We start from the raw sequence: 12,287 nt of genomic DNA on the forward strand, positions 1-12,287 counted from the left end.
TTAAAACATTTGTATCTAATGTTTTTAATTCAGGTTTAAGATTTCCGGTGAGCTCCCTCTGCTGTCTCTGCGAATCTCTGATGATAAAGTGCGTGGTGTCCTGGCATTGCTCAGCAGCATTCCTCTTCCTGAGAGTCGCCCGGCCACACAGACTCGAGCGCCACAAGTTACACCCAAGGTAATTAGAAGAACGCTTATGGGTGTGTCTTCCTAGACAAATATAGATAAGATTGTCATTGTCACTCGACAAACTGACCTTTTGGTTCTTAATTGTTCAACTTAAAATAATAAAATGTAATGCAGAAAATAATGGGTACGAATTATTGAGATTAAATTATGTTGCTGAAATAAAATAATGTATTATGCAGTAAACAACAGTAGACTTTGAAAATGTCAAAAACTAAAACTGAAGCTTCTTTCATTGTAATTTAGTGTAATTTATAATATATGATATTATTTATTATTATTTAATATATTTATTATTAATATTTTCTGGTTTAGTAATTTATTTTTATAATTAGATTTTTTCATTTAAAATTCTACTTTTCTGTTTAGCTTTAATTTAAATGTATTTAAATATTAGTTTTAGTAATTTCACTTCAACTCCAACTCATTTTAAGTTTTTTTTTTTTTAGTTTTTTATTTATTATTATTATTTTTATATTTATGCTTAATTTTTTCCAGCTTCATTTTAAATAATGAAATTTATTTGTAGTTGTTTTAGTTAACTATAACAACTCTGTCTGATATGGAGTCACAGTTATCATCTCATACCCATAAGTTCAAATATTAAAGCTAATAATTGTTTATTTTATTTAATATTCTCATAACTTTTTTATTTATTTTTATTTTTTACTTAAATTAATTTGGTCATCTATTAGAAATTCCCAAATCAATTCACAAGCAGATTTGATTCAGATAAATTTAGATCTGATTTATTTGGACATATTTCTATTTTGCTTGCTCTTATCCACCAATGTTGTTGAGAATAGTTTTTTTTCTTGCAGCTGTGTGATTTTTGTTTTTTTACATTAGGCCTACAAACGAGTGAACACACCTCAGCTCACCCCTCGAAGACCAGCCATAGATGACCTGCGTGCATCCATCATATACGGCTCAGGTCAGATGCACCTTCACACAAACAGTGTTACGTTTGCATGACGAGTGCCACGTCTTCTCTGAACATCAGTGATAAAACATAGAGATCTACTCTAGAAATCAAATATCATGACAATAAAATGCTGCCTTGAATTTTTTTTATAGAGGAGGAGTTGTTCTTCGATGCCCCTAGTTCACCGATTGAGGATCTGCCGTTCTTTGAGGCCTCGTCCGACTCTCTGCAGGGTTCAGCCTCTGATAAGCGTCTGGGCATGGTGCTCAAAGACCCCAAGAAGAACATGACCGAGTTATTCTTGGAATTCCAGATCAACAAGGTCTGATTATGCTCTTTATTAGATTTAAACTGTATAAGTTATATTTCAACTTTACCTTTCTGTCCTTATAGAGATGATAACAGATAAATGTGCATTAACATTTCAAGGCTTCTTAAGTCGAAGTGACATTTTTCCCTCCTTTGTTCTCCTCTAGCTTTCCATTCAGCTGTGTCGCTTGTCAGGCAGACAGGAAGTGAGCGTCATGCATCTGTCCATTGATGGATTAGGGACAGAACTCAAACTTCGTACCTTTGATATGTCATCGTACACCTTCCTGCGTGAGATCTGCCTCGAGTGTTCAGAGTACTTGGGTAAGTGCATTGCACACACTACATTGCGCTACTTTTATTGAGCAAGGATGCATTAAATTTATAAAAAAACAGTAAAGACAATTATTATGTTAAAAAAGATTTCTATTTCAAATAAAAGCTGTCAAGAGTCCTGGAAAAAAAGTTTCTTGGTTTCCACAAAATATTAAGCAGAGCACAACAATTTTCAACATTTGCAGTAGGGCTGTATGATGTGTCGTTTAAGCATCGATATCGCATTGTACAAATCCACGATAGTCACATCGCAGGATGTGCGATGTAGGCTGTCGTAGTTGATCCATTATCCTATTCATTAACTGTACGGACCGGCTGCTCCCCGGCCCTTGACGAATATGATTTGCGGAGCGCGCGCGAGAGAGAGAGCGATCGCAAGAGAGAGAGAGAGATTGTGAGAGAGAGCGAGAGAGAGCGAGAGAGAGTGAGAGATTGCGAGAGAGCGCGAGAGAGCACGAGAGAGAGCGAGAGAGCACGAGAGAGAGGGAGAGAGCGCGAGAGAGCACGAGAGAGAGGGAGAGAGCGCGAGAGATAGAGAACAAGAGAGCGTAAGAGAGCTCACGTGCGTTAGCAAACACACACTTTAAGACAATTAAAACACGAGCGATGTCTTGCTCTCTCTCCCTCGCGCATATTAATCAATTGACACGATGGTGTCGATGTTTAAATAATTTAAAATGAGAATGTAAGTGTGCTCACCCCATTTTTGTTTGTAAGAAAAATTTTGATTAGATTTCATATCGCAATATATATAGCAGAAAAATAAAATATCGCAATGTCATTTTTTTCCAATATCGTGGAGCCCTAAATGGCAGTAATAAAAACATTTCTTGAGGGTCAGATCAGCATGTTAGAATGATTTCTGTATTTAAACAAGCAAGTTATAAGCTCTTTGTGTATTTTTGTGAAGATTCTGAGGACAAGAACGTTCACCTTATCACCACTCTGGATAATACTGAGGAAGATCTGCTTACTTTGGAATATATCAAGGTAAATTTGCTTGAGTGCGTTCACGTGTCATCCTTCTTTGGGTCCAGGTAAATGTATAAGCGCTGTTAAATAATACTCTATTCTTTTTCAGGCGGACAAAAATGCACCAGATTTTAAAGCTGTGTATAAAAATACAGAGCAACTAATCAAGGTGAGCTTCTTCACAGATCAGAGCTCTGAATTTCTCTACAGCTGATGTGAGGCACACAGATCACAAAGCTTATAAACCGCACTCTAAAAGTTCTTAAACTATGCTCTTTGCACCAGGTGAATTTCTCCTCACTGGATGTGCACCTGCACACCGAGGCACTCCTCAACTCCATAAATTTCCTAAATAACCTTCTTCCACCACTGAAGAAAGAGGCACAAGAGGAGCAGCCCGTCCTACCCAAGGAGGAAGAGGAGGAAGAAGAGGAGGCAAATATAGAGGATTCTGCTGTTACCAAGAAATCTTGTAAGAAAGTTCTTTTTCTGTGGTTCATCTTTTGATCTGTCATGGTATAATTTTAATCTCATATAATTGGCTTGCTCTTCAGCCAATAAGAAGTCAAAGTTTGAGGATGTGGTGAATTTGCACATCCGAGCAGACCTCAGCTGCCTCAAGGTCTTCATAAGAGGAGAGAAAGCCAGAATCTCTGAGATCAGCATCGAGGGTAACACACAGTTCTGTAAATGCACATAAACACAGTAAAGTTAGGATATGTCTCAGTACTTCATGTTCTCTTTTATACCAGGGCTTGTTTCTGAAGTTCAGATGAAGAAGAAGTCTGTAGAGATTCTGGCTAACCTGAAGAACATTGTAATTCTGGATTGTGACAAAGAGGCACTATATAAAAAGGTAAATGTGCTGTATTTTCAAGGATTAATAGATCATAGAACGGGAGCTAAATTGGCACAGTAGACAACTAGCACTCATTTTTATATTATTTTAGATAAATAGTTATTATAGTGTTAGAATTAAAAACATTAATAGTGTTTTAACCACAAAACAAACACTTTCATGTTTAACAGTTTATGTTTAATTGGGTTCAAGTAACAGTATTGTTTTTTACATTATACATTTCTTTAAAAAATGTATATGTATATAAAGTAAAATTGTGACATTAAAGAGGTTGATTAAAAAAACTTTATGCTCACAAATTTATGCAAGAATTATGGTAAAAAAAAACTCATATTAATATCAACTTACTGAGCTAAAATAAAATTTGGATTTTTTTTTTTTCGTATCATGAATTAAAAGTGAGAATGTGAGATGGAATTGATTTAAACTAATGATGGAATGATGATTATATAGGCAGTGTCCATCGCGGATAAGGAGGTGTTTGATTTCCGCATGGTGAACCATGTGGATGCAACAGAGGGCGACGCCTACACAGACATGCACATTGTGGACACTAGTGTAACTTTGACTGTGGGCTGCATTCAGGTTATCTTCCTCAACAAGTTTGTGTCCTCAATCCTGGTAAGTATTAATTTCTCATTTACAATTGCATCTACAATTTTTCCTATACAAAGGAAGTTACAGTTGTTGAAAAAGTGCAATAATACTTATACTAATAGTTATCATTTTTATTTTGTTGCACCTGTAAATACTATATATATTACAAAAGAGGAGAGGTCCTAGAACTGAACCTTGGGGGTCACCTACAGTTTTTTTTTTTTTTTTTACAAAATTACAAAAACAAATTGCTGCATAGTTGTTTTTATTTATTTTATTTTATTTTATTTCACCTGTTTTTCAGTATATATTGTGTTACCTACACTTAAGTATCACAGCAAATTTGGAAATGATCATGTGACTTCCTTTTCCTCTGTTTGCTTTTATATTTGTCTTTTTACTAATGGTCTCTCTCGTCTCTCTTCCTCTCTTTATTTTTGCTCCTCAGGCATTTATTAATAATTTCCAAGAGGCTAAAAATGCATTGGCAGAGGTGACAGCCCAGGCAGCAGAGAAAGCAGCCACAGGGGTTTTGGAGCTGGCAGAGAGAAGTACACGTATCTCCCTGGATGTAGACATCAAAGCTCCGGTTGTTTTCCTCCCACAGTCCTCTGTTTCCCAAAATGTCATTGTGGCAGATCTGGGTTTAGTGACTGTAAAGAACCACTTTGAAATTGTCTCCTCGCCAACTCACACCAAGATCCCCCCTGTCATGGACATCATGGCTGTGGCACTGAGCGATCTTAAAATGTACAGGTTAGTTCAGCATTTTTGCATAAATTTACTTGTTTGAATTGATGAATTTATTAATTTAATGTGATTCATTGATTAATTGATGTTTATAATATGTCTTTATTATCCCAGGACCACATTTACTGATGGACAGTTTAGGAGTGAGATTCAGTTACTCAAACCAGTCAACATGGACCTGTCAATCAAACGCAATCTTTCTGCCACCTGGTATCACAGCATACCTGACATCCAGATTAATGCACACCTCAAACCCATGAGTGTAAGTGCATATTTGTGTTTGTTTCTATGTCAGACTTCAGGTGTAGGAGATAACATTAATGTGCATTTTTTGCAGCTAATCTTGAGTCAGGAGGACCTAACTATAGTGCTGAAGACTCTAAGTGAGAATCTGTCTGAGACTTCTGAAGCTCCTCCAGCTCCATCCAGCTCTGATAAAGGAGACATGACTTCTACCAAGGATTCTCAGAGTTCTGGAGGTATAAATTACACACAAATACAGATTCAAAAATGAAGTTCTATTGATTATTAATGCATCAAGCATGCTTTTTGTGTACTTTCTGTGTGTCTTTGGATATCCTGCTGTTTAAGCATGAATTTAGCATCATTCTACATAAACTGATGTAAATAATCTTTTTTGTTATAAATATGAAGTTGCTATGACATTATGTAAAATAATATTTAATGACATTTTAAAATACAATTCAATCTAATAATGGTTTTAATGATAGCCTTACTTTCGATATACTGTACAATTAAGCCTTACACATTAAAATTTCACCGAATTTTAACCTTATTTTGCATGTTTATTTAAAAAAAAAAACACTGTATAACATTGTTTGCTCATTATCATGAGATGTATGTACATAAAATATGTATATACTGTATAATGTATCATTTAAAATGTTTGTTATTATTTTACATTTTAACCAAAGATTCAATCTGTAATATAATATGTAAATGCATTTACAAAAAAATCATCACTCTCTAAAATGTATACAATAATTGTGAATGATTTAAAATATTAGTCAGAAGTTGCATAATTTTAAGACCTTTTTTGTAATAATTAGCACAAATTACTCATATATTTTATTAATATAAACACATTTCCCAATTCAGGATTTGGATGTCTTGGAGTACATCTGGTTAAAAAAATTAATAAACAACTAAAATGTTTTTGGGTTTTTTGTGCATAAACAGTATTTGTGTGTGTGTGTGTGTGTGTTGTAGGGAACACTGTTGTGACCGCAGCAGTGGTGGAGGGCCAGAAAACAGGCAAACTAAAGAACACTCTGAAACTGGACTTCAAGTTTGACTCCATGACACTGGTCCTGTACAGCCCAAACAACGAGGTGACATAATACACTCAGTTTAGTGTAGATCAGAGTGTAATGATTACATGTGAAACCAGGTTTACATTTGTAGCATTCTGGTTCAGTTTTAGCAATCTGTTTGTGTACAGATCCAGTTATCAGACTCCCGTGATGAGAGTTTGAAGTTGGCAGAGTTCACACTGGGCACCATCTCCACCGCTGTGCACATGTTCTCTGACAGCTCCATGAAAGCCTCCCTCAAACTTACAAACTGTCTGCTGGATGACAAGAGACAGAGGGTGAAAATGATCACATCCAGGTAAAACTCGACACACTCCAGTTTGTTTTAATTCATGTTTAATGTGTACAAATTTCCTTCCTGCCCTGTACAACTGACATTAGAGTCGTTTTTCCTACAGTACATAGCTTTAACAACTAATCGATAAATCAAAAATCATCAGTTATTTCGCTCTGTGCATGAAGAACATCTTTATCTGAAATCATTAATATTGTAACATTTGTATCTTAAAACTTTTTTGCACAAAGTACATATTTGATATTCAATAAACTGATTAATCAAAGAAAGATCCAGCTGATTAATTGACTATAAAAAATTCTTATTTGCTTCCTTATGGTAAACAAAGTTAGTTATTCAGTCACTAAATGTCATTAACTGTTAACCCTAATTTAATGCTGGTTTAGGATGATGGCGATGCGTCAGGCCAGGGAAGGGGATGTGATGGTAGACGTCAGTTATAGACAAGGCCGGGACGGCACCGTGCTGGACACCCTGGTTCAGGACCTCTATCTGTGTGCCAGCATGGAGTTCCTGCTCACAGTAGCTGATGTCTTTCTTAAAGCTTTGGCAGATGGCTTCTCTGGTCCCCCTAAAAACAACAAACCTGTTAGTTCATCTAAAGACCCAGGTTAGTGACCGCACTTCATTACTACCTTGATAAAGACAGATCTTCTTCAAGATTATTAGACTAAAGATGTCAAATTTAGCAATTTTGATTATTTTGTTGTTTGAATATTTGAACAGACAATATTTCAAACAAAAGATCAGAAAAAAACAACAAAGCAAACATGTTGGTCTAGCTTCATACAATCTTTTTAACAATACTTGATAAAAACAACGCTTTGAACCGGTGATTATAATTCGAGATGTGAAAGACAAATAATAGTGCCCCCATACGGCATAATAGTGAAAACATGAAATGCTGGAAAATGTCAATGGCAGGGAAGCATTGTGTTATAAATGATAGAAAATTCGATCAATGGTGAATCAATTGTGTCTTTCCTTTGCTAGCGGTTGCTGTGCCAGTGGTTGCCAAAACTGAGATGAACATTGTGGTAAAGAATCCTGAGATCGTTTTCGTGGCCGACCTTACACGTGCTGAAGCTCCGGCTCTCGTTATGACGACGCAGTGTGAGCTGGTGATGAAGAACGAGCCCAGCGGTCAGTCAATGACTGCTGCCATTTCAGACCTGAAGGTGGTGGCATGTCCTCTCCTGCGAGAGAAGCGGGAGCACAATGTGACGACGGTGCTTCAACCCTGTCAGGTGTACTTCCAAAGCAACCAGTCGCCTACCGAGCCTCAGGCCATCAATCTGTCCATCAGCTCGCTCACGCTCAAGGTGAGGCTAAACATCTGAAATTGTGATAATTTCATATTTTGAATTCGTAGAGACTTAAAGGGATAGTTCACCCAAAAATGAAAATTCTGTCATTAACCCTCTCGAGTCTAAGGGTATTTTTGGGGCCTGGAGAAGTTTTGTCATGCCCTGACATTTGTGCTTTTTTCACTTGCTTATACACATCTAAATGGCTAACGCTAATCTCACTGTAATCAGCACAAACTGGGCTATAATAATATGTGAAATGCATGCATGTACATGATTGTGTTTTTGAGAAAAAAAAATGTTATGCATGGTTAGTGAAAAACTAAAAATGTTAAATCACTTGAATAAGGCAAAAAAAACACATACAGAACATTGGTTCCCGGGATTTTGAGACCTGGAGCTTGAAGCCTGGAATTTTTCTTTCTAAATTATGTGAAAATCATCTTGTTTACTCATTCACAGAAACCAATATATTGATTTAAATTTTTTAAGACACTTTTTGTTGGTAAAAGTCATATGTGAGTAGGTGTCAACTATCATGAATATCATTGTGATTTACACCTGAGAAGACAAAGCCCTGCATAATGAGCTGCATAATGAGCCGCATAATGAGCCATTTAGTCAGCTGTGCCACTGAGGGAGAAGAGTTTCAAGAAAGAATGTGAGGACAAAATAAATCTATATAATTTTATGTTTGTAGTTTATTTAGAATATATTTAATTATCCCACAGCATAATTCAATATCCACTTGGGAGTGCAGTTAAACAGTTTATTAGGAACAAACAAAGCTGACTTTCAAACTAATTTTTTTGCATCCAGTCACACAATCCTTCAGAAATCCTTTTAACGATCTTATTTTCTACAAAAAATAATTATCATCATTATTATTATTATTATTATTATTATTATTATTATTATTATTACTAATGTTGAAAAGAGCAGAGAATATTTTTTACAGGTTTTTTAGGGGGGGGGATAAATTGAAAGAACAGCATTGTGTTACATTTGTTATATTTATATTATTTACATCAAGCTTTTGTATTGTATATTGTTATTGAAACTTAATAATATTTCACTTGATTATACATTTAGTCAGGAATTATAGTTTGGAAAAAGTCTTTGGAAAAAGTCTAACTAGTAAAATGTTTACACGTTATGTAAAAAAACTAGTACAAGTATATAAATAAATAAAAAGAGACTTACTCGTGTTTATGATCTCCGCTGAATAAAGTGCTTCATTCTTTTTTTCTGAGGAAATCTCCAATCCTGAGGTAATCCACATCACATATTTTTGGGGTGAATTGTTTTATTCCTCTCATCAGGAAGCAAACAGTAAAATTGAAAAACTTGAACAGTCTCGCTGTGTTGTCTTCAGTTGTGTGGGCGTCTTCAATCCGTGCGCTTCAGTTTGAAACATTCGAATCTGAATAGCGCGTTCAGTGCGGGGGCGTGGTCACATTAGAAGATAATGAAGGGAGACGTGAAAAACGGACATCGCATTGTTTTCATATGGATTAATTTATCACAGAATATTTGTTTTCGGCAACACTTGTTTAGTTTAAAGTAGACATGTCAGGCTTTCTATAGATATCTCTCTCATGTCTCTTCATTGAGTATTCACTGAGTTACAGTTCATTTTAATGACGTGTTTGTAAATGAAGATCAGCGCAGACAAAGGTTGCAGACAGCACACCTTGTTTGTTATCTTTATTTTATAAATGCACAAAGTTTTGTTGTTGTTATGTCTGTATACAAAAAAAAGTAGACCCCGTTACAGATTCGATTGATGTATTGCTCTTATCTGTACGATCAAAACTGAAAGTGTAATTTAGGTTCTTTTAGGGGTTATCAGGAGAAAATGGCTCCTAACGCGTATAACCGTTAATCGACTTCAGAGGGTTAATTACTCACCCTCATTTCGTTCAAAACCTGTAAGACCTTCATTCATCTTCAGATTGTAAATTAAGATATTTTAAAGGAATCTGAGAGCTCTCTGACCCTGCATAGACAGCAAGGGTCCTTACGCGATCAATGTCCAGAAATGCAGCAAGGACTTTGTTAAAATAATCCATGTGACATCAGAGGTTCAACAGTGATTTGAAGCTACGAGAATACTTTTTGGGTACAAAGAAAAAATTATAACATAATTGTCCTTGATATTTTTGTAATATCCTTGCTGTCTATGGAGGATCAGAAAGCTCTCAGATTCCATCAAAAATATCTTAGTTTGTGCTCTGAAGACGAACGAAGGTCTTACGGGTTTGTAACGACATGAGAGTGAGTAATTAAAGACAGAAATCACATTTTTGGGTGAACTAACCCTTTAAAGGAATAGCAACAAACCTGTTTTTTTTTTTAAAGAGCCACACAGATGGGAAATCAAAAATTACCTGTATTACAGTGTATGATAATTAAACCGAAAAGTACACGATTTATAAAGTTATTGGCTTCTAAAGTAAGGAGTCGACTCTGAATCGCTGAAACGAGTCGTTAATAGATTTCAAATCTTTTACCCATCTCTATGTACGTCACTAGGAACACTTTGCATAATAATCTCCGCCTACCGTCTTGAGAGAAACAAAACTCTGACCTGCCCCACCCCCTCACAGACGCTCTGATTGGTGTGAGAGCATCATGTCGAGGAGACCGTTTGTTTTATTTTCACTGCCAAAGATGGAAGATCAGAAGAATCAATGGCTTTTGTTGTGTTCACAACATTTCACTGATGACTTTTCTAATCTCGGTGAGTTCAAGGCGGGATTTTCAAAGCGTTTGGCCATACATGAGGGGTTCATTTCCAACTTTATTTGGACCAACAAGCATTTCCGAATCACAACGCGAAATATGTTTATGAAGTTATGTGTTTGTTTTCTCCCGAGCGTCTTATCAGTATGTGTGCTGTCTGCAGCCTGTCTGCGCTGATCGTCAGTACAAACACGTCATTAAAATGAAGTGTAACTCCGTGAATACTCAACGAAGAGACATGAGAGAGATATCTATAGAAAGCTTGACATGTCTTCTTTAAAACTAAACAAGTGCTGCAGAAAACAGATATTCTGTGATAAAGTAATCCAATTGAAAACAACGCAATGCTGTTGTCCGTTTTTCACGTCTCCCTTCATTATATCTAATGTGACCACGCCCCCGCGCTGAACGCACTATTCAGATTCAAACTGAAGCGCGGCTTGAATACACCCACACAGAAGAAAAAGCAGCGAGACTGTTCAAGTTTTTTATTTTACTGTTTGCTTCGCGGTGAAAGGAATAAGACATAATTCACCCCAAAAAGATGCTAACGCATTGTTTACCATGAAGTTGTGTGCGGAACAACCAATCAAAACTGACTATGTTAGTTGACCAATCAGAACACAGTATGCTACCGAAAGGTGGGGTTTAAGGAAACTGAATCTTTTGAACAGCTTTGCGCGAACCGTTTGGGGATCTCTGAGAATTGAGGTAATTTTAAAATGATATTTTGACAAAATGACAATGTTTTTTAACCTCGGAGGGATTTAAACATGTTGTACAGGACTTATAAACAGTGATAGGAAGCTTAGAATTTTCCTCTTACTGGCTCTTTAAATTCTGAGGGTCAGTAAAAGGGTGTAATATCATTGATAAAATCTACTCTCTTCCTGTTCCCTAAGGTGTCTCCCATCATCATAAACACAGTTATCACCATTCAGTCAGCGCTGAGCCCTGCAGCCGAGACCCCTGAGGAGCTGGAGAGTCCTATGCCCCAGGATCTGTGGGATCGTCGCAACCTGCGAGACCTAAAGCTCTGGTTCCTGGAGGAGGAAGAAGAGAAAGTCACCCGGTCTGTCATTCCACTCGTTCCTCATGGAGAGTCTCTGAAAATGAACATCCAGTCCATCTGCCTGACGTTGGAGGCCGGTGTGGGCCATCGTACTGTGCCCATGCTGCTGGCCAAAGCCTCGTTCAAGGGAGACGTGAAAAACTGGAGTACTCTCATTAACCTGCACTGTCACCTGGACCTGGAGGTAAGAGAATATTGTAATGCATTGTATACGGATCAAGATCATGAAACTTTAGATAGTGCGGGCTGATATGCCCTTTATATGCAGTCTGCTGGCAATCACTTCATTTATTACATAGCATTAGCTCATTGCTAGCATTCTGCAACTGATGAGATTGCTAGCTCAGCATTTAAATAATCTAGCTCAGTTTGGACTGCAAACTTGTCCTGCTGTGTCTATTTGAGTTCCTCTGAAACCCTCCACCTCCCCCAGAACCACCTGTCTAGATCTGCTACTGGATTTATGTATGCATATTTGTGCAGCAGCATATTTTACATGCTTACAGCAGTCTGAGTATCTATTGGCAGTAGCAAGTCCATGCTTGCTCTACATCAGCTGTGTGTAGCAGTGCTAGTGCAAAAAAAGACCAAATATATTAA

At 36.8% G+C, this 12,287-nt stretch overlaps 1 protein-coding gene across 4 annotated transcripts in view; it reads left to right on the forward strand.

Annotated features, from left to right (window-relative positions):
• The window catches only part of vps13a (vacuolar protein sorting 13 homolog A), a 50,675-nt gene that overhangs the window by 11,578 nt on the left and 26,810 nt on the right, over window positions 1-12,287 (forward strand). For all 4 annotated transcript variants that reach the window (XM_052564081.1, XM_052564082.1, XM_052564083.1 and 1 more), the window contains exons 23-40: window positions 34-178; window positions 1,036-1,120; window positions 1,264-1,433; window positions 1,588-1,744; window positions 2,667-2,746; window positions 2,838-2,897; window positions 3,014-3,200; window positions 3,283-3,399; window positions 3,481-3,584; window positions 4,041-4,208; window positions 4,633-4,940; window positions 5,049-5,196; window positions 5,272-5,413; window positions 6,165-6,286; window positions 6,397-6,566; window positions 6,950-7,173; window positions 7,557-7,885; window positions 11,518-11,871. In XM_052564081.1, coding sequence (XP_052420041.1) covers window positions 34-178; window positions 1,036-1,120; window positions 1,264-1,433; window positions 1,588-1,744; window positions 2,667-2,746; window positions 2,838-2,897; window positions 3,014-3,200; window positions 3,283-3,399; window positions 3,481-3,584; window positions 4,041-4,208; window positions 4,633-4,940; window positions 5,049-5,196; window positions 5,272-5,413; window positions 6,165-6,286; window positions 6,397-6,566; window positions 6,950-7,173; window positions 7,557-7,885; window positions 11,518-11,871 — 3,070 coding nt within the window. The remainder of the gene's footprint in view (window positions 1-33; window positions 179-1,035; window positions 1,121-1,263; window positions 1,434-1,587; window positions 1,745-2,666; window positions 2,747-2,837; window positions 2,898-3,013; window positions 3,201-3,282; window positions 3,400-3,480; window positions 3,585-4,040; window positions 4,209-4,632; window positions 4,941-5,048; window positions 5,197-5,271; window positions 5,414-6,164; window positions 6,287-6,396; window positions 6,567-6,949; window positions 7,174-7,556; window positions 7,886-11,517; window positions 11,872-12,287) is intronic.

The sequence above is a fragment of the Carassius gibelio genome, chromosome B8 (assembly GCF_023724105.1).
Source record: "Carassius gibelio isolate Cgi1373 ecotype wild population from Czech Republic chromosome B8, carGib1.2-hapl.c, whole genome shotgun sequence".
Lineage (NCBI taxonomy): Eukaryota > Metazoa > Chordata > Actinopteri > Cypriniformes > Cyprinidae > Carassius > Carassius gibelio.